Genomic DNA, 22,990 nt, shown 5'->3' with positions numbered 1-22,990 from the left:
TACATTCTACCTGCTAGCTACATCAACCAACGTTTCTACATTCTACCTGCTAGCTATATCAAAACTTCTACATTCTACCTGCTAGCTACATCAACATTTCTACATTCTAAGAAGCATCAGGTTTTTGTCAATAGAAATTAATATTGATATAAAACTAAAGTTTAGTTTTCATTTCTAACTTAGAAGTTTTTTTTCCCCTTGAGACTAAACGCTTATACTTTAGTACAATACAGGTACTAATTTTCTGTTTTGAATATATTCACATTTTCTATAATAAGGACTATTTTACTCTTTGCGCAATTTTATTTTAAAGATCTGTCTATACTTATATAAAAATTTTATTTACCTTAGGCTTCTACCTTAAGTGTAAAAACATTTGAAATTTCTAACCGCCTTAAGCTTCTACCTTAAGTGCATAAACATTTGACATTTTTTATCTACCTTAAGCTTCTACCTTAAGTGTATGAATACTTTGAATATTTTATCTCCCTTAAGCTTCTACCTTAAGTATATGAGATTTTAACAAGTCCCCTTTTATTTTAAACCTCAGTGTCTAATCTATATGTCTTTTCAGTCTTTTCTTTGAGTGTTTAACATTTTAACACATCTTATGCATTAAAGTTTTTTTTATAACAAAATAACCTAGTGTATTTACAGCTTTTATACTTCACTAGACTTACTTCAATCTTTTCTCTATATTTTGCATAAATTACTTTACCTTCCCTTTTATTGAGATATTAAAGTTTTTATACATATTTTAAATATTCACACTACAGATATTTTTATAAAGACATAAAATAACATATCACTCTTCTTTATAAGACACATTTTCTAGACTTCTATTTTTGGATTTTTTGACGTCATTATATTCCCGTTTTCTAAATACTTTCGGGCAAAATCCTTTAGCGCTTATTTTTTGATTATATACAGGCCTTTTATATCACGTTTTAGGGACTTTAAACGTGCTTTATTGTTAATAAGGACTTTTAACCCTTATTTAATAATACTTACTTAATACAGATCTTATAGTCCGACTTTATTGCTTCTACCGATAAAGTTTATACTCCGCTTTTATTGCTTCTACCAATAAAGCTTATAGTCCGTCTTTATTGCTTCTACCAATAAAGATTTTATTGCTAGCATATTTTTTTTTATACCTAACTTAGTTACTGTGCACAGTCATTTCTATTTTATAAATAATTATTTAGTTTAATACTTTGTCATTCCCTTATAGACACTCTCGACTAAATACTCTTGAATCTGCTAACCATCTTAAATTCTATCTATCTTCTATACCATTACATCCACTTAGTTCTTGGATTTTATTTTTTTTTCTTCCCATATTTTCAGCTCTACTAAGTTCAAATTATTGTACGAGATTGCGTGAATTTTATTGACATTACAAATTCAAATTTTTAATTTCTATCATGAAATCAATGTTTCCTCGCAGTAAATCACAAGATAGGACTTTTGCTGAAGTACTTGCTGATAATTTAAATAATGAAAACAAACGTAAATCTAATTCAGATTTACGCGATACTGAGGAAATTGAACATCCTTTTAGGATTGAACACTCTGATTCTGCAAAAACAGATGAATATGATGACTTTTTACTTCAACTTCAACAAGACCCCAGATCTTGTAAATTGTTACAATCTCCTTTAGGACGAATTCTTCTTAGCCAAACAGCATACATTGTTGAAATTGCTAAAAAAAGCAAAACTCCACTTGGTAAATCATTCTTTGATGACACGGTAAAAGAATATAATACTTTTCTTGAAGAACATGAAGCAACTAAGCCCCTTTCTTCTCTTGATATTGACGCTTCAATTAAAGCTGCTATTCATGAAAACATGCTTCAACAACATAATGAAGTTTTTGATCAACAAACCAAAAATTTTCTTCTTCCTCCTTTTCCAGATCACAACGATACTCTTTTCTTCACTGACCAAAAGTTGAGTCTTGTTAACAACACTTTTCCTGTCCGCCAAAAGTTTTCTGGGAAAGATAATCCTTCTATAGTGGAATTTTTAAGGAACATTAAAAATGCACAATTGCAATGTCAGTTAACAGAATCTCAATTTGCATCTGTTTTTCTTCGCTGTTTTACAGGTCCACCTTATGAAATGGTTAGCAATGCTCTGGATGGCAACCTGACTATTAATGAAATAATTTCTTCTCTCCTTATAAAATATGATAAAAGAGTTAAACCAGAAGAAGCAGTTACCTTATTACATAATTATAAACCTCCTTCTAATGCTACATATGACTCTGTCGTTAGCGAAATACTTAATCTTGCTCAAAGAGCCTGTTCAGATCAACCAGACTCTATTAAAAACGAAATGTATAATTACACAGCTATAGAAGCTTTACTTAAAAACCTGCCACCTGATAACAAAGCAGATGGTGAAAAAACACGTATGAAGCTGGTCACTTTATATAATAGGCCTCCGACCTTTGATGAATTCTCTAGATCTCTTCGCAAAATTGCCACTGCTATAGATCTTAACTATAAAAGATCTAAACACGCTCCAAGTAGAAATTCTTTTCAAATTGTTAGACCTTCTTCGCATGTAAAATCAATCAAGCCTAACACTAATTTCATTCGTTCTGGCAACAAAGTTTTAGAAGGCTCTGCTTTTCGAAATATTAAAATTCAAGAAGTCTCTGCTCACCAAAAATACAACAATTTTTCTAATAACGCTTACACACAAAATAAACCTTATGCAGCTAGACAATATCAAAACGGAAATAATTATAACAATAGATCAAATTATTTTCAATCTTCTAATAAAACCATACAACATAAAAACCCTAATTTTATGAAAATGCAGCACTCTAATGGGAAACAATCACAACAATTTTCCAAACCAGGGAAACCTAGATATAATAACAATTATAATAACACGAGAACTAACAACACTAATAACTCCAATAAAAGAAAACTTCATTGCCTTCTCTGTGGAAAAGGAGGCCATACAGCCACGGATTTCTGCTTTGAAATGCGGACGGACTCGGGCAATTTTGCGCTTGTGAACAGAGTGCCCGATCCCTGTCCCCAATGTCTAGCAGATACTGAAGATGAGCTTTTCCATCCTGATGATTTTTGTCCTAGAAGACCGCGCGCCCTTTTTCTTAAATCCAACAATCAATGGCCAGCGCCTTCTTTTGAAATTAAACAACAAATGAAAAAGCAGCTTGCAACTTTTCATAAATAGGAAATAGGCACCGCTCCCATTAATACTTTCGTTCCTTTTTCTCCGCGTCATAAATCAACCCTTCCTATTTTGAATAATTCTATTCTCCTCTCAAATATTAAAATAAATAAAATTTCAGTTGCAAATGTAGATACAGACGTAGGAAAAAAATTATTTTTACCTTGTAAACTTGGTTTTGATTCTACTTGTCTCCAAGAAGCTTTTGCATTTTTTGACAGCGGAGCGGGCCTGCCATTAGTCAACCTACAATATTTACTTACTCTTTATCCAAAATATAATAAGGCTAAAATTCTTAAATTAACGACAAAATCTAATTATAATCTAATTTCCATTACTGGTCACTCCATGAAAATACTTGGCACTATTGATTTATTTTTCACTCTACCTAGCTTAAATGAAATTGCAAAAATACAGTTTTATGTCTCCGATGGTATGGATGACCCCCTCCTTATCAATATGAACACATTGAAAAATTTCAAAATCGCCGTATCCTTTTATGAAAACCCACCTAAACTTTTTGTTGACGTTGTTCCTAGAATTTTCCTGGAGTCTTATTATTTAAATGATACAGAAAGACATACGTGTGTCTCAGATCATGTTGTTTTACAATCTAAAGAAATTAAACTTGTATTTTTTCATGTCCATGCACTTGCCTTTTTCAAAGTTGGTCAACATCTTTTCATTACACAAGATAAAATACCTTATGAAGAAATGGGATTTATTAAAATTATTCCTACTATAGCTGACCTTAGGGTTTATAAAAATAATTTTGTACTGCCGGGATATGTTGAAAATTTAGGACATGGAAATTTTGAAGGAAACATTAAAGGCACTTTAGTTCCTGTACATCACTCTCCTACAATTCCTATCCCAGATGATGATGAAAAATTAATGTCTTTGGTAAGTACTTTTAACAAAAATAATACCTTAATTTATTATGAATGCCGTTTACCAGCACAAACTGAATTTTCCATCCAAAACATTTGCTTTCATGAAAATTTCTCTGATACTGAAAAAGAAAATTATCATATTAGTAATATGAATATACACTTTCCTAAAAATTCACCTTTCTTTTCAAATACTCATTGCAAAAATAATGATGTTAATACTAAGGGTAAAAGTTTAACAGAGGAAAGGATAGACATAAAAGAAAAAATTATTCCTAAGCATGAATTGCCTAAGTATTATGATCCTAAACAAACTATCCAACTAGGTTTTAATAGTGACTGTATTATTACACCTGATGACCTATTACCTAAAGGACTTGATATTCCAAACACAATGTTAGCTAATGCGACCGATATGGTCCTCGAGAAAAATTTTAAACCCCATATATGGCCTTTTGTTAAAGATATATTCCTTGATAGCTATCCTAAAGTAGTATCACTTCATTCTTTAGATAGGGGGAATATCTCGGCTACATGCGGGTATTATCAAATTAGATTAAAGGACAATGTTGAATTACCTAGAATGAAAAAAATATACTATGAAAATAGCGCAAATGCTGAGCTTTTACGGGATGTTTTAGAATTCTTAGTTAAAACTAAAGTTTTGAATAAAGCCAGTGTTGAGGGTGGGGATTTACCAGCTTTTTCCTCCCCTTGTTTTTTAGTCTTTCGCAAGGATAAAAGAAATCAAGCTGCTAGGCTAGTAGTTGATTTTAGGGGTATAAATGAATTAATTATGGTGGAACCTGTTGCTATCTCAAACTTCAAAATGCTACTCAACACCATGCGGGACGCTGTAATTTTTAGTAGTTTAGATCTTAAATCCGCCTTTCAATCAATTGAACTTACAGAAGATTCAAAGAAATATACTCAATTTTCAACAATGTATGGGACTTTCGTTTTTAATACCTTGTGCACGGGGATGGCCAGCAGTCCAACCGCGTTGAGTAGATTTGTGGATAAGATGATCAACATGGTTCCTAAATATAACAATAATAAACTTTTACTTGACTCTAAAGGATTTCCTATTTTGGAATGTAATAAACTTGACAATGTTTTAATTTACTATGATGATATACTTATCTTTTCACACCCAGAAGACACTTATGAAAATACTTTAAAAACACATTTTAAATTAGTAAAAATAGTTATTTCTCGCCTAGCTTGGCACAATGCAAAACTTGATATGACTAAGGCTCATTTAGGATGCGCTCAAATTAATTTTTTAGGCTGGTTGATTGGAAATAATTTTTGTCAGGCTGACCCAAAAAGGATAGAAGCGATTGCTAATCTACCTTTTCCTAAATGTCAAACAGGAATGAGAGGATTTTGTGGTAGTTTAAATTTTCTATGTGACACTTTAAATTTTACTATTTTGAAAGACATTCATTATTTAACCCCCCTTACTTCTAGTAAATTAGATAAATTTGAACCAACTGATTTGCAAAAACAGAAATTTAAACAACTTCAACAAAATCTCATGGAAGGCCCTTTATATTGTAAAATAATCCTTAAAGGCGTCCCTAAGATCTTAATGACAGACTTAGCTTCGGGAGAAAACAGTCAATTTGGGTGTATATTAGGTCAATTGGTTCCCCCCAAACAAAATTACTTAACTGTACCGCCAGAATTAAATCTTGATGATGAAACACATCAAATAATATATGATAATAAATTACCTGTAAAACCTATTCCACCTTTTCTTCCTGGAAGCTGCCCAACCAAATTTATTGAAAATATTTCTCTTTCTCATCCACCTGAAACAAAATATCTTACAGAAAATACTTTGGGTTATGATTTACATGTTGACAATTCTTTAGGCATATCACTTAAATCAATGCTTTTAGCATATAGCTGTACCATGGATTTTGGAAAAATTTGTAACAGTACTTATGAATATATTAAAGGTCATGTGGGTTACCATATGATACTAGATAGAGATTTTAAAGGGGACAAAACGAAAATGCAAGAATACTTAAATAATATCAAAAATGGAATATTTTATATAGACGAAAATCTGCAAATTTTACATGCATTAGCACAAGTTCTTATACGTACATTTACAGTAGTAAATTCTACTACCATATTAAATGGAAAAAAATTAATTTCTTTTAATGTTGGGAAGAAAAAAGTCCCTTTCTTTTTTTTGCTTTATAAAAGGGATGATAAATTAATTATTCGCCCTTCCTTTGTAGACAAGCATTCTAGTTACAATTTAGGAAAACATGCCGGGACTTTTGAAATTATTTTGTATCATTCTAAGAGAATTCCTAAAGAATTTAAACATCAAAATATCATGAATTTGGAATTATATGCGCTTGTGGAGAGTTTGAGAGCTGTAGAAAAAATTATTTCACATGATGAGGTGATTTGTTTGGTGGATAATAAGGTTGTTTATTATGCTTTCAACAAAGAAGTTATAAGTAGCAAAAACAATGTGACTAATTGGGGCCCAGTCATAGGCGTAAATTTCCCTGGGATAAATTTAGCTTTTATTAAAACAGAACACAACCCTAGTGATTTCCTTACAAGAATTTTTCATATAACCAAATCGGATATAAAAAGAACTAAGCTCCCTTACTATGTAGACCCCCTTTTAGATTCTCATATGCCTGAGGAAAACATAATTTCTTTAAAAGATTGGATTTCATGGGTAGAAGCAAATCCTCAATTTATTAAACAAGGTATACCCCCCCCCTCTGCTAACATAAAACGTTTAACAGTTTCTAATAAAACATCTGTATGGGACACAGTACGACCTTTTATAATTGACAAAATTAATAATAATTTACTAAAATTAGCATATGGGCCTAATTTCTCAATTTCCCCCTTACCCTTTTCGATAAATGTTACCTTTCAGCAAAGCACAGATGAAATTATTAGCCAGCTGCGTTTCGCTAGTTCCCCACAGACACCTAAAGTAAATTATTCTTTAAAGCAATCTGCAATTTCACGCCCACTTCCTTTAAACCCCCCTTCACATTCTTGTTCATACATATTACCCAAACCTATAACAAAGCCTTATTTTCAATGTAGTACACCTTATCTCCCTCATCATCTATCCATCAATGCGACTTTTACTAAAAATCAGTCTTTGGAAACTGAAATACCAGAAGGGAAAACTTTAGGTTCAGCTCTTTCCTTAAACATGGCTCTTAAAAATGCTGAAAGAATATATGACCCGATTCATGATTTGGAGAAATTATTGACACTTGATTATGTTATTAAATTACAACAAATACAATATCAAGATATTTATGATAAATGTGTCATCTCTGTATCAAATTCTGTTACGGAAAATAATCGAACTTATACATTACACAATGGGGTCTTGTATATTAAATGGGACAAATCTTGCCTTAAATTATTAATTCCTGATAAATTGCTAACAAAATATATAGCTTTAGCACATTTAATGTCTAATCATAGTGGTCCTAGGAAAATGATTTTACTTTTAACTAGCTATTATCATCCTAATTTACAAAATTTATGTTATAAATTTGCTAATGGTTGTATTGCTTGCTTACTGGTAAACCATCCTAGACGCTCAGAACATTTAGGCCTTTTTCCTTTTAACACTGACGTAGGGGAAGTTTTACATATGGATCTAATGGAATCACTAAACCCTAGTTCTGGTTACAACCATATTCTTGTTGTTAAATGTATAATTTCTAATTATGTTATTTTGTGCCCACTTTTTGAGAAAACAGCAAAAGAATTTGTGTACGTTTTTGCAAACCATATATGGACCATGCTTAGGCCTAAAGCATTATATACAGACAATGGGAGTCTTTTCACGGCAAAAAAGACTTTAAGAACACTATTTAAAATGGGTACCCAAGTAATTTTCTCCTCTGCATATACCCCCGCCAGTCATGGAAATGCCGAATCTTTTGTAAAAATTTTCAAATATGTCTTAAAAAAATGTCTGGCTACTAAAGATGATTACAATTGGACACTTTTACCTTCATATATTGCAGATATACATAATCATACTCCAAATTCCAAAACAGGTTACACCCCCTCTCAATTGGTATTTGGGCCTGGCAGACATCTAAGCTCAACCTTTCTTGATGACCCATTTCCTAAATTACATCCTAATATTAGAAATGAAAAGGAACATCTGATAGCTATGAGTGCAAAACTTAAGACTATTTTGAACCAGGCTAAGCAACAGGAAATCAGGGATAGAGAGAAACGTAATGAAACTCTTAACAAACATAAAATAAGAGGTTTATTTTATCCTGGTGACATTGTACTTTGTAAAGACAGACAAAAATTACAGGGTAACACACGCCCTTTAAAAACTTTATATGAAAATGTTCCATATATTGTAATACATATTCATGAATCTACACTTTTACTATGCAGATTAGGCGACACTAGAACGATTTTTAGATCGAAAAATGATGTTAAACATTATACCCCTTTAAACCCTGATTTTGAAGATCTCCCTTCTATTGTAAAAAACATTTGCTCTAACACTAAATTTGATTTAAAGCAAGATGATATTAATGCCCTATTAAAAGAAGGGAACTTTAATTTTGAATCTTTTATCGAACAAGCTGATTTAGATCCTGATATCTTAGAATATCTGGATTCCATGGATAGCGCCCCACCAAATGTTTCATTAACAGACGAGGAAATCGAACGCGATTTTCTTGACGACATTGACCAAAGAATAACACGTAGCAATAAACATTCTATTTTTAAAAACATACGTGAAAATCTTACTTCAAATTCTAAAGAAAACAAACAAGTTCGTTTCTTTATTCCTGACAAATAATCATAATTTATCTCAACACTTTTCAAAACATGTGTGTTGCTTTAATTACATTAATTTTGCAAAAATTTAATCTTTTGAAATTCTATATCCACTACTTGTTATCAAATTAAAAACACACTTTAATATTTTACTTACATTTTAAAAAAAAAACTGAATTTTCTACTTCTTTCCAAAGCTTCGCAGCCATTTTTACTTTGAAACAAATAATACAAGATTATAGATATTTTAATTTTCTACAAGGAAACATTTTTCTGTATACAAATAAATTAAAAGAAATACAGTTTCCATTCACTACTACAATTTTGTCCAATCTTATTCTTCATTATTATTTATTTCCTCATCAGACACAACGTACTCCAATGTTGATTCTCTTTCTTGTTCAACAGGCTCAGGAGGGTTGTAATCCGGAGAAGAGCTCCGCCCATCGTCATCAGTTCCAAGCGCAGGATGATATTCTGGTGACAGATTTCTCTCTTGCACCACAGGACCATCATCAGGCTGATGGCCTCCAACATCAGGTAGACCGTCTCCACCACCCATAACCTGTCTATCAACCCCAATACCACCCTGACCTCCCCCTTGATGAAGATGGTCCCAATACATTGTAGCCACGCGACGATCCATCCTGTTTGCCAGCTGCAAGATTCCAAATTGTCTCTCAACAACGCCACTCTGCCTAGTCTGCATAGAGTTAATTCTATTACCCTGCTGCCTCAGCTGCTGTGCAATATAACCATCAGGACTTAACCACCTGGTCAATACTCTTATATCTTCTTGCATGGCGAACATCATGCCTCCCAGGTTAGCCCCCAAACGGATTAAGAGTTGATTTATATTCTCCATGCGTGCCCGATCTTCCTGTCTCTCCAACTGCCTATTTCTCCTCCTTGCAGCCGCTACATAAAAAAAATATAGTTACTCTATTGCATGAACACTATTTTTTTATGAGAATTAAAACAATATTTTCTTTTACTTTTTAATCTATCTCAACCTTTCTTTTCCATTTTTTTTCTCAACAAGCACATTGGAAGTACAATAATTTTACCTCCATCCGAATTCTTTAAATTCTGGTTACAGCTTGGCATTTTTTTTCTCTTACACTATCAATACTGAAATTTTAGTAATCATATGCAAACACAATTCTCATTTACATGCTCACTAAACATTTTACGCATGCATTTAAGATAACTTTTCTAATTTTCTTACAATTTTTCATAACACAGAACATCTTCACACTTTTCACAATCAATATCTTTACTACACTAACCCTTTTCTTTGATTTAAGAAAGTACCCTTGATATTGTTTATATTCTTGTTTCCGCTCTATCTTACAATAGTTAAATTTTTCAAGATAATTTTATTCTTCATACATTTTCACATTTTTTTCTTTGCATAATCCACACAAACAATTATGCCACATCATACATTGCCCATTAAAAACATACAGACATACCTCACGCTATTTGTCTCTCAAAAAGCTCTCCCACGGCTTTTATCAACTCATATTTGAACAAGTACATATCAAGGCTATATAACTAAAATTTTATCTATTGACATTCAATTTTAGATGTACAGAGGATATAACAATTCTTATGGAATAAGACACAGATATAATAGTTGCCCCACGAGCAAATTTTCTGAGTTTGTTGATAAATATTATAAGATTGTCCACACCGTCCATACTATTGTAAAGCTTGTACAATTGGATGTACGAAAATCATTTCAGGCCATCCGCAATCCTCACAAACCTTTCATATTTTTCAAACACATCACTTTGAAAAATTTTCTCAAAAACTTGCGAGAAATACACAAGAATCTGACATTTCTTAATAAATACCTCTGCTCGCATCATAAAATATTGTGTGGGGAATCACAATTTGCGCACAAAATTTGGATTTCAAGTTTTAAAACTTATGAATTACATGCCTATCAATTATTAATTAATACTCCTTATGCCCCTTATTTTCTTTGGGGACGATATTCTGATAATAATGACCCAAGCAATGTTGGACCGTTTTCTACTTAACTGTGCAAAAATGTGTTTAGATAAAATGGTTGTCAGTACTTCAAACTTAATGAACCATTTGGCATATGAAACCCACAACCAAACTTTACCTAGAGATTTCGTTGTCAAACACATATATTTCAAACATCTCCACGTAGGGAAAACTATTCTGAAAATAAAAATAGCTAAATTTCATTTCTATTTTTTGAAGATGCAAAAACAGTATTGTCATAAACACAAAAGTATTTGCACAACGGATTGGGATGGGACAAAACGATGGATAGTAACTTTCCTCCGCTTAAGTGATGCCTATACTAGGCTAATAAAACACACACCTTATGCTGTGTTTCTGAATACTCAGTGACTTATTTTCTATTGACATAATATTTAATATTTAGACATGTACAAACTATTTTGGTTTCTCTTCCTACTTCTTGGCTATAGGACAAATGCTGATTTTACTTTCCTTCTGGATGAAGGATATGTATTACTACTGATAATGGTATTCTTGAAACAAGAGCAGCTATTTATATAAACCATTCAAGTATTATGGCCGATGCTGACAACAAAATTGCTGCCGCAGCCACTAAAATAAATGCACTTAATTATGAAGCTCCAAAATTATTGGACAAAACTGACCAAATAAGCGTCCTTATAAATGCATATGACGTCCTAGCCAACAAAATTAAATCAGAATATGCCAAATTTAAAAGAATTCGTAATTCATTAGGATCGCCCCCTGGGATCCCAGCCGACAAAACATTCGTTGTTAATATTAACGTAGATACTGCTACTCAACTTCTAGAAGATTTAGCTACCGCAGCAACAAATATTGAAACTGAATTAAAAGCTGCAGGAAGCTGGGTTACCCTTAAATCGCAAACAGCTCGATTGTCGAATTTTGCCAACGCTGCTGAGAACATCATTACTTTATTGAATGAGTATCTTTCAATAATTTCAGTTCATACATCGATTTTGAAACTTTCCACGGAGGGTACTTTACACGAAAATCTTAAAGAACATTTTTTTATTGATGGAACTTCTCATATAAATTTTGATACATTTGTTTTCCTAGCAGCTGGTAAAACGGATAATGATGCTGTATTCATTATTGAATATGAATTGGTCAAGACTGTGAGACAGATTTCTAAGCAAATACCTGTCGCTTATTACGGTTTCTCTTTGCAATCTGATTATTTTTATGATGACATGAGTCACATTTATGATAAAACACCGCCCCATTCTGGGTCAACCCTGCAAAATCTTCAGAACAGAACTAACTGTCTCAATGCCCTTAATACTAAGAATGTTTCTGCGGTAATTTCATACTGTGTATTTATACAGAACAAAAAACATTTCGATATACTAGGAAATGGAATTTTGATACACACTATCACCCCCACAATCCTGAACAGCCTAAAAAGGGATCTGGAGTATGATGCTAAGGACACGACTTTTCCCGCCTATATAGAATATAACGGTAATTTATCTTTTACAGACCCAACAGTAGGACCCGTTATAATATCAAAAAACTCCCCATTTACCGTTACCTCTCATTCCATTCCCCCCGTAATGTTATCTTTATTCAGATCTTTTATTAATACTACTTTATTTCCTACTCAACCCCAACATAACATTTTTGATTATATTATCAACGATTTCGATGAAGTTTTTACCAATATGGTAATATTACTATGCATTATAATGTTTTTTGTTATCATAAAATTGCTTATTGACCTCTACCAAAGATCTACAACCGATCCTAACGTCTTTGTATTACGTATTTTGCGTCAAAGATTTCGCAGACAATAACAACCTGCACATATTGCCTTGACTATATTTCATACTCAACTTATATGTGTAACTTAAAATTATATTCCCCATAATTTTTTTTTCTCTCTAAATAACTTCATATCTATTAGCAATTTCGAAATGCCTTTTGATTATGGCATTCAATATTCAACAGCACATCCTACTACTTTATACTTTTTCCATTTTTATAATATGAAACCATTCTATCTAGTATATACATATGAATAAGTTCAATTTTTTTACCTACGAGGGATATATTCCCCTCTCTCGAAGCTACAAAATTCTTTTTATATTTTTGTTTTAAATTTCCGGTAACAAGAACATTCATACCCTCAACAACGGGATTAGATATTTTTATAGCACAAGTCAGTTTTTTTTTCGCTTTCATTAATGTCAGAAAAAAATTAAACCCTTTTAAGAATTTTTCAGTTTTCTAACCAAACATGTCTTTTTTTTTACTACATTTTGCTCCCATAATAAATAGGCAAACATCATTGTACAAACTATTTGATTCATATCTCAATTTTTGTCTCGATAGTTTTCCTTTTATGTAACAGACATAACAATTATAGAATAACGTCGCCTTTTTTTCAGTAGAGTTTTATTACCTCAATACACAAATATCATAAGATAACTAAAAAGTTTTTTTTACGAATTTTATTTCATATAATACTTGATTTTATCACACATAATTTACATAGTTAATTTTGTAACATTGGTCTAAAAATTTCAACAAAAACTTAACAATTTTACTTTACATAGAGATCTTATATATATATTATCAGGTCATACGTTATTTAATACTTTTTTTTTAATACTTTATTTTCATAATTCTAAAACTAAAACTCTAATTTCGACTAATGGACCTAAAAATAAATCAAATTTTGAAAATAACAAGCTATAAAATAATCTCATACAAAAATTTTCTGACTTTAATTTTGACAATGGATCTAAATTATCGAAAAACACTTTTATACATACAAAATATAATTACTTTTCTTAGCAGAAATATCTGCTACCTTATTTTTGAATATAATTCATAATCGTATTTGGATTTTCAAAATACGTCTATAAAATACGTTTTTTTTGGCACACAATAAACATATTTTCTTTCTTATTTTTAGAAAATACCCATATTTTAGCTTATAAACCCAAATTTCTCTTTAATCTATTTCTAGAACCTTGTTAATGAAAACGAAAATTTGTGGGTAATACTTTATTAATTATTGCTCATCTAAAACAGGCTGCGCCCTTAACATCTAACACTTATTTGAGGAATAAAAGCATTTCCTCTACCCGTTGTAATCCTACATTAGCATAAAAAAATATATAGCCAACACCTAGTCTATTGGGGGATTAATTATTTTACCACCATAAAACAACATAAAAAACCTGCTATTTTATACTTTAATATTTTCTTGATTTTAACTAATATTATTCCCCTCTATAAAATTTGAACCTAAACATACTTTTGTTCCCACAGCCAGATATTTATTAAGCCCCACAGTTTCTTTGACCTATAATCTTATGGAATAATATTACAACGGCAAAAATTTTCTAAATTTACGCCCCTGCAGGGTTTAATTATTTATAGCAATACTTGGGTTTAAAACATCAATATAAAAAGCCTTACTTCTTTCCTTTTATTATTAAGCGAATTTAACATTTATTTACTCTTCCCATAACTGATAATAGAGATACTGAAATTAGAGGCAATTTATATTAATGCTTTTTTCAGTCCTTTTGTTGCTATTTCAGTCTTCTATATTCTCACTACTAATTTTATATAATTTTATAACAGAAATCTCCAAATTCTTTATGTTTATACACTTTAATATTAAGTAAGACAAATTCCTTGATAATATAATAGTCGAATTAAAAAGATAGCACTATTCCCCTCTATAACATTGAATAAGAAAAATTTAAAGATTTCTATTAACATTAATTTTTTTACAGGATGCAGGCAGGATTCTTTTTATCTATCAATTTTCGCCTTCAGTATCCCCGGGGAGTTTTTATAATTATCTTTGCACTTACATTGTATTCTTTCTTTTTATCTCTTTTAAAAGCCCTATCCCAATAGATAATTTTTTTTGTCGTTTTTTTTTGCCCTCTATAGTGGGTATTTTATTGCATAAAAATTTAAACAGCTTAACAAAGAAACCTACACTTAAGCAAACTAATTAAGGTGTAAAAGCAACCCCCCAGATAGGTGAATAATAAAAACAAGAATATTTTAATTTAGACCTTTCGAATAAAGTTTAGTCGTAAGCATAACCTTAAACTAATAGCAACCCAACGAAAAATGGATATTAGCACGTTATACAAGTTTATCACCAACTCAGGTAAATAATTTATAACAATTGAAAATTAAAAATAACCCAGCCTGCAAACTTAAAGTATTTTATGGATAATCATGGAAACAGTCCTTCCAAATTCATTGAAATAAAATATAAAATCTAATAGTAAGACAAATATTAGTTATTAAAAGTTTTAATTATAAAAGAATTTTGGAAGGAATCTGTCCCCATGATTAACCAAATAAAAATTTTTACATATTGATCTTCACTGTAGCGTCCATATTAACGGTGGAATCCTGTCCACCCGCAGTTTCCAAGCCAGAAACCGCGGGCAAACTAGGATTAGCACCATTAACAGAGGGAGCGCGTACAGGTGAAGAGAAGTGGCTTGGATTGTTAAAAACCACTTCTGAGGCCTCTGATGGAGCACTAGCCGCCGAAGGGGGGACACTACTTGCGGGGAAGCTCGCCGCCGTCGGAGGTACATCCGCGGGCCTCTCAACATCTGTGGGCGTCTAAAAAAAGTATAATTAAGCATAGACAAAGAAAATAGCGGAAATATCATTAAAAAGAATTTTACTTAAAAGTCAGAATCGTTACTTTTAAGAAACATAGTTTTCACTATTTTTTTTTCTCTCCAAGATTAATGAAAATTAAGAAAATAAACATAACTTTACTTTATGTATCAGTATGATATGTATGTATAGCTAAATCTTAAACCATATATAATCAATTAGTGTAAACATAGGAATTTTACCTTAGAGTAGTAGTTATCAGCATCATAGTAAAAATCTTCAGAGCGGGGATCTCTACCGGCTAAACAAAAAGCATAATTTTAACGAAAACTCAGATATAAATAAATAAGACTTTATCTTTCTTAAATTCTTAAATGTGTAACTTTAAGACTTCCAGAGAACATATAGTTCTTAATAATATCCCCAATTCAAGGGACAGGGATGAAAATATAATTAGAAGTACTAATAGGGACTTGCGCCTCAGGGAAGAAATCTCTATTTTTTTGTTTGTTCAGCAAATTAGAAATATAATAGTACAAAGGATAAATGAAATTAGAAATAAGGAAAAGCTTAAACATTGTATTAAAAATAAGCAAATTGATCAATTAGTCAAACCAATAACATTTTTTAAATATATTAAAATAAACAGCCGCCTAGCTAAGCAAGTACAAAGGGAAATACTTCTTAAGGTAATTAAAAGTTTAATAACAAAGTTTAACGGGTTAAAATCAATTTCTTAAGTAAACAGGATGGAAAATAGAGATAATTTAGCTCTTATATACATTACGATAATATTCGCAGTTTTAACACTCTTATTTCTGATTCGATTTCTAATTTTTAATTGTCTTTAATTAATGAGAAACTAAATTTGATATCCTTTGTACACCAATCATAAAAAAAAAAATATTTTATGTATTAAAAAGAAAAGAATTTTCTTACCGCAGTAAAAACAAAGCCAACCACAATACTCGCAGACAGTTATGTAAAAGAATCTCAACCAGCCTCTGAAGAACCATACAGTAACGAGCAAACTAAAAAGAAAAAAATATTATAATTTTTATTTTTAAATACTAAGCCCATATTAAAACTTTCTGAATAACCCCTTTTCTCTCCTTCAAATATTCTATTTCATTTCGAGCACATTTTTTTATTTACACTTTTAATATTTTAATTTTTACCTACGATAGGACGCTTAAATTTTTGTTAAAAGAGAAATACCTAACTAGATAAAATTCTTTTAACAACTTCTAATTATTTTAAGTATTTTAGAACTTTAACTATATTTAAACTAAAATGTGTATAAGTTTTTTACATTAACAAAGTTAATCACGTGATTAATATCTGAGCCAAAAAAAAGTAGAGTTTTTATCTTAGGACACTCGAGGACAAATATATCTAACTTAAGTAGCCAAAATATTTATTTTTACCTCAAGAACAAACAAAGACATGTGAGCGACAAAGTCGCTACATTAACTCTGGAACTCTCCAACGCAATGTCGATGTTCTCATTTTCCGGCTGGCCGATAAGGTTCTTGAATGAGGACGAGCTCATGATTTTAACTTTGCGAATCTGAAAAATAAAGAAAACCTCAGAATATTTTATTAAAATATACATATAACACATTTCTTAATAATATGGTTCTACAATAAAGTTTTATAATAACTTCCTTAAAAACTAAAGATAAATAGAACAAATGAAGGCCTTTCAGAATAAGATAAAAATATAATTCTACTAGTAAATAGACTACATAATTTTATAAGATAAAAATTAACAGAACATTCTAAGTAAGGGGTACTTCTACAAAGTTACTATTTTGCAGCGAATTAGAAGTAGTTTTTTGTCCTAACAGTTCTGCCGCAACGGTGGACAAGGGATTTGAGTAGCCAGATGAACCCTGGGAAACAGTAGCTGCGCTTTGACCGTTTACATCGTTTCTTTCGTTAGAATCAGTAACAGAGCTGGCATTCGTAGACGTAATCAAGCGGTCATGGGTAGAACTCGAACGTTTATAACGGCAGCAAGCAATCACTAATAATATATAAAAAAAATAAACAATTTAAACACGAGTACTTCTAGCCATCACTAAAAATTGCGGGCGATTGTTGTATTTTTCAAGCATGATGTAAGAATCAGATAAAGGGTTACCAACTTTAATTTTCTTTTTATAAATTAATAAAAAAAGCAGAAACAATATTTCTTTTTCTTTGAAATATAGATAAAGTTATTCTTTTTGGCAACAAAGTTTTTTTTTGAGTAAAAATGAAATTAACCAAAATAAATCTTTTATAACCCTGTCATAAACTTGAACTTGGAAGGCAAAAGGGTTGCCAAAACATATTATGTAATTAATTATTAATGTATATATATGATAAATGTTATATGTTTTTTCTAACTTTGAATGAAAAAGACTTAAAAGTGATAATGAAAATTTAAGACTTAGAAAAAACTTTCGTGAAATATAAAACTATTCAAACATGGCAACCTGTAAAACCTTATCAAAAGGGGAACTATTATTTTACCTGCTAAGCTTACAATAAGAGCCAAAAGAATAAGGACGGTGATTCCAAGGACAATCACAATCACATCACGCACGCAGTACAAATCGTTGAAGCAGGACATCAGACTGAATAATAAATATAAAAAAAAGTAAATCTATATAATTTTTCTATTTATTTTTAAAATCTTCAACTAACCTTTCCCAAAAACTTTTCTCCTCCAGAACATCCAAATTTTTCAAAGAGATATCAACCATTGTAGTTGTTTCAGGGGTACTGGGGGCATGAGTAACCACAGACGTAGTAGACAGAGTTGATGTACTTGACGTGTCACTTAAAATCTCAGGAATTTCCTCTATCACCTCTGAATCACCCCATTGAGAACGACTAATCACAAAGTTTGAAAGCATATCCATTTTCTCTAAAAGCCAATAATGAACTGTTTTTTTTTAGAGCTACGAGAAGATCTGGATAAGTGTGCAGACCCAGCTGTGATCTCAAGGCTTCTAGCAACTGCTATGTAAGTTAAAATAATTTTTCATTTTTATGACTAATACCTTTTTTTATGCATAAAATAGAAAAATCAAGCAAGAACAAAAAGAAAAGAAAATAAAGGAAAGACTAAAAAAAAAAAAATTCTTTTTCTAATTGAATGACAGAAACACCTTTTACAGCTTTCCAATATTGCTCTCTATATTAAAAATCAAAATACATATCACAGGGATACAGGGATAATAAATTAATATTATTTTTTTTTAGTGACACATACCCCAATGAAGAGATGAGGAAACACATTCTATTTACAAAGAACAGAAATGATGTAAGTCTTAATTTTTTAATAAAAAAAAATATTTTATTGATCCCTCATCTACAGAAGAAAAGTGTATGTATATCATATTACTGGATCCTCAAAAAAGACAAATTGTAATTAATTGGGATGTAAAACGACTTAGAAGATCACTATATCAATTAACACTTTATATAGAGATAAAAGGATAAATAAATATGTTTTCCTTTTTTAGGTAACAACTCTTCTGGCAATCGGGCTGGAAGCTAACTCCATACTCGTCGTGGAGTATTCAGAAGAAGGTACCTACTTCTTCAATCCAGACGACTTCATCGATCAAGATGATGTTGATGAATTGAGAGACAAACTAAAAGTTGAGGAAAACAAATGGATGTCTGCCCTGAAAAATCATTTACTGGAGATGCAAGGAAGCCAACAAATATTATTTGTTGCTAATTCCAAGATCATCAATGTAACCTCCATGACACATCCTGGAGGACGGAGGCTGTCGAGAAACAGGGGGAAAGCTGGAAAGAATACAGTGATGTTACAGGCTCTTTTTAAAGCACAACAAAACAAAGCTATACAAACAGGTGCAGTTTATATTTTCAAGTTCCTTTCTCCCTGACTATTTTAGTACTGAAATAGTTTTTTTTAACAAACATAAAAAAAATATATGCAACTAAAACTAAAATTTATTATAATAAGATAAAATAAATATGGACATATCACACTCTAGAAAAAAAAAAAAGATATAAAAGATAAGCAGAATCCATATGAATCATTCATGTAAAAAAATTAACATTTTCTAAACTATAAGGAAAATATAATAAAGGTTGCGTGAATTTTTTTTTCTTTTAGATGCCAGTTCTACAACAAATGAAAACATGATAATTGAAGAAAATAATGCACAAGAAATTGGAAACCCCGAGACCAACAATTTAGACAAAAAAATTGTAGAGAAGCTATGCACCTAACATAAAGAAAATTTTATTGCTAAACACTCCACATCACACACACACCCAGGGGAATATTTTCCTGGATAAATATACAGACAGAATTAGGTAAAGAAAAATCATAAGATAAAAATGTCTTTACAAAAACTGAAACCTATTTTTTTTAGAATAAACACAGACATCCAACTACTACGCGAGAAAATAGAAAACAAATAAGAACACTGAAAAACAAGAAAAGAAAATCAAACATATATTCTACAATTGTATTACATAAGATATCTAGTGCTTTAGAAGCTTTTCATTTTATAGTTTTTTTTACTATCATGACCTAAATTTAACCTGGATTTTACAAGCTAAAAGCTCTGATGTCATAGCCAAAATTTAGTATAAAAAGGGCAAATCTCAAGACTTTTGTATCAGTCTTGGGAAGATTGTTCACTACTCAGCTTCTAGCTCTAATCCAGGTTAGCACTATAATTTAGGTTCAATAAGGTTTTTCTATTCAGTAGAGTGTAAAGGAGTTCTTAAGCAGATTTCATACTTTGCCATTTTCTTGCTTGAGTTTTCTTTAAATTTTCTAAGTGCCATATTTTTCTTCTATTGTTCCTGAAACTTAGAGAAATTTTAATATACATTTTTCCTTAAAGATTCTAAGTGTCAAAACACTTGTATTTATTTTTAGTTCATAATTTACTTTAAAGGCCTAAGAATAAAAAGAACTTAGAAATATTTTAGCTTACATTCTCCTTAAAGATTCTAAGTGTCAAAACACTTGTATTTATTTTTAGTTCATAATTTACTTTAAAGGCCTAAGAATAAAAAGAACTTAGAAATATTTTAGCTTACATTCTCCTTAAAGATTCTAAGTGTCAAAACACTTGTATTTATTTTTAGTTCATAATTTACTTTAAAGGCCTAAGAATAAAAAAAAACTTAGAAATATTTTATCTTACATTCTCCTTAAATATTCTAAGTATCAAGACACTTGTATTTATTTTTAGTTCATATTTTACTTTAAAGCCCTAAGAATAAAAGAACTTAGAAATATTTTAGCTTACATTCTCCTTAAAGATTCTAAGTGTCAAAACACTTGTATTTATTTCCTAGATTATACTTTACCTTAGAGTCTTAAGCATACATAAAAACTTAGAAACAATTTCAATTTAAAATTTTCTTTAAGCCTAAAATACCAAAAGACTTGGTATAAATATAATATTCTAAACCTAAGGATATAGTCTTTAAGTAGTAATCATTTTATACAGTATATGCTCTGGTTATATTTACCAGGTATCTTATCCATTGTAATAATATTACTAACTAGTATATACTTGTGTGCTTGAATTTCTTATTTTTTTGTAATATACATTTTACTTTCTAATCAGATGTTTGCTTTGTATAACTGTAAGAAGTAAAATAAAAGAAAAGAAAACTTAATCAAATTTTACCTTTGTTGATTATTCATTTATTTCTTTGTCTCTACTAATACATAGTGGTACATTCTTGTATCTTCCTATCCACTTTAAACTTGGTAAAAACTTGAAATTTGCTTTGATCTGTTTGTTTGGTCTGTACTGCACCTCTCCCGTTTCCGAGCCGCCTTATTTAACACCTTAATAAAGAAAAAGAATATTAGAAAATTACAGTCTTAAAACTTTGGTGGCAGGGAAGTTTATTTACATCTAAGGACTTTTTTTCTACTGCTCAGGGATAATACTCCACTGAACCAACGAGCTATTTACCCAATAATTAAAGTATAAAGAGAAATTATTTGACAACACCTTAACATAAATTTTTCTTTTTTCTCTGAGTAGAAATAAAATAGAATTTTCTCTATCTTGCTTGATAAAGGAACAAACCGTTTTTACACTTTTATATGAGCCGAGAAAATCACGTTTCCCCTAATTCATTAATTACGGACGGACGGACAGACGGACGGACGGACAGACGGACGGACGGACGGACAGACGGACGGACGGACGGACATTGTGAATTATAGAGTAGCTTCGCTACTAATAAGCATCTACTATAACTTTACTATTGTATATATTCAACACTATTCTGTTATTGTATATTTTACAGTCTGTCAACATTAACAATAGTAAAAGTCAACAAATCAATATAAACAATATTTATCTAAAGTTAAGTCTTTTCCATAATTAGGTCTAAACGTTCTTCTGTATGCCTAGAAAGCATAGCAGTTCTATTATTCTTACCAGAAAACAAGCAGATTTGGGAAGCATATCAATTCATAATTGTTACCATACGTCCTTGTAAATCCTACAGTTTTTGTCCAAAAATAATAAGAAATGATATTATTCATGCTCAAGCAATGACAATAAGAAAACAAGGATGACAACATCCATAAAAGCGAAGCACTGAAACGGTAGGACAAACCTACATTAATACTTGTATAGTGTCAGAACTGAATAATCAGAATATAAAAGTATAAGAGTCGAAGCCAAATTGTAAGTAAATTTGATGAAAAACTGCCTGATACTGGATAATGTTTATGGACATACTTACATTTTTAGGACTTGGTTATAGAGTTGCTTCGCTTATAATATTGTACTTTGTTGTCCCAGGAATCAATATACCAAAAATCAGATCAAACGGATAATTAAATCACATAAAAATTTGTTGTTAAAAAAGTAGAAAAATCAACATATTTAAAAAGGACGTACGGACATTCTGGTAATGATTATAGAGTTGCTACGCTTTCTAAATTGTACCTAACTACTACAGGAATCACCATGCAAAGTTTGAAATCGATAGGACAATTCTAACATGCCTAAATTAATGAAAAAAGCTATCTATCTCAGACGGACGGACGGACGGACGGACGGACGGACGTACGTACGGACGGACGGACGGACGGACGTACGTACGGACGTACGGACGGACGGACGGACCGACCCTAATTATAGAAAAGCTTCGCTGTTAAAAATCAGATGTGTAGGATAATTACATCACATGAAAATTTGTTGTAAAAAGTTGAATATCAACATGTTATAAATGGACGTATAGACATTCTTAATTAACAATTAAAGAGTTGCTGCGCTTTCCAAGTGGTACCTAACTGTTATAGGAATCATCGAATCGATTGGACAATTCTAACCTGTTTAAATTTACGATAAGAGCTAACCGTTACGGACGGACGGATCTACCGTG

At 31.0% G+C, this 22,990-nt stretch overlaps 2 protein-coding genes across 2 annotated transcripts in view; both read right to left on the bottom strand.

Annotated features, from left to right (window-relative positions):
• The window catches only part of TyrRS (Tyrosyl-tRNA synthetase), a 118,374-nt gene that overhangs the window by 68,679 nt on the left and 26,705 nt on the right, over window positions 1-22,990 (bottom strand). The gene's annotated exons all lie outside the window — the stretch shown is intronic.
• On the bottom strand, window positions 15,320-18,336 carry LOC145307036 (uncharacterized). The gene is made up of 7 exons (XM_080149375.1): window positions 18,278-18,336; window positions 18,104-18,207; window positions 17,380-17,612; window positions 17,011-17,153; window positions 16,523-16,614; window positions 15,826-15,884; window positions 15,320-15,583 (listed from the first exon to the last, which is right to left on the bottom strand). The coding sequence occupies exons 1-7, from the start codon at window positions 18,334-18,336 to the stop codon at window positions 15,320-15,322; spliced, it is 954 nt and encodes a 317-aa protein (XP_080005501.1).

The sequence above is a fragment of the Acartia tonsa genome, chromosome 15 (assembly GCF_053477335.1).
Source record: "Acartia tonsa isolate MP-2025a chromosome 15, ASM5347733v1, whole genome shotgun sequence".
In the NCBI taxonomy this organism is placed as follows: Eukaryota; Metazoa; Arthropoda; class Copepoda; order Calanoida; family Acartiidae; genus Acartia; species Acartia tonsa.
The sequence above is the reverse complement of the archived record's forward strand: the minus strand, read 5'-3'. Positions and strand labels throughout refer to the sequence as shown.

Coding starts and splice junctions, on each gene's coding strand:
- LOC145307036 (XM_080149375.1), bottom strand. CDS start 18,336: ATGGTTGATATCTCTTTGAAAAATTTGGATGTTCTGGAGGAGAAAAGT. Junction 18,208..18,277: donor GAGAAAAGTTTTTGGGAAAG/GTTAGTTGAAGA, acceptor TTTATTATTCAG/TCTGATGTCCTGCTTCAACG. Junction 15,584..15,825: donor CTGATAACTACTACTCTAAG/GTAAAATTCCTA, acceptor TACTTTTTTTAG/ACGCCCACAGATGTTGAGAG.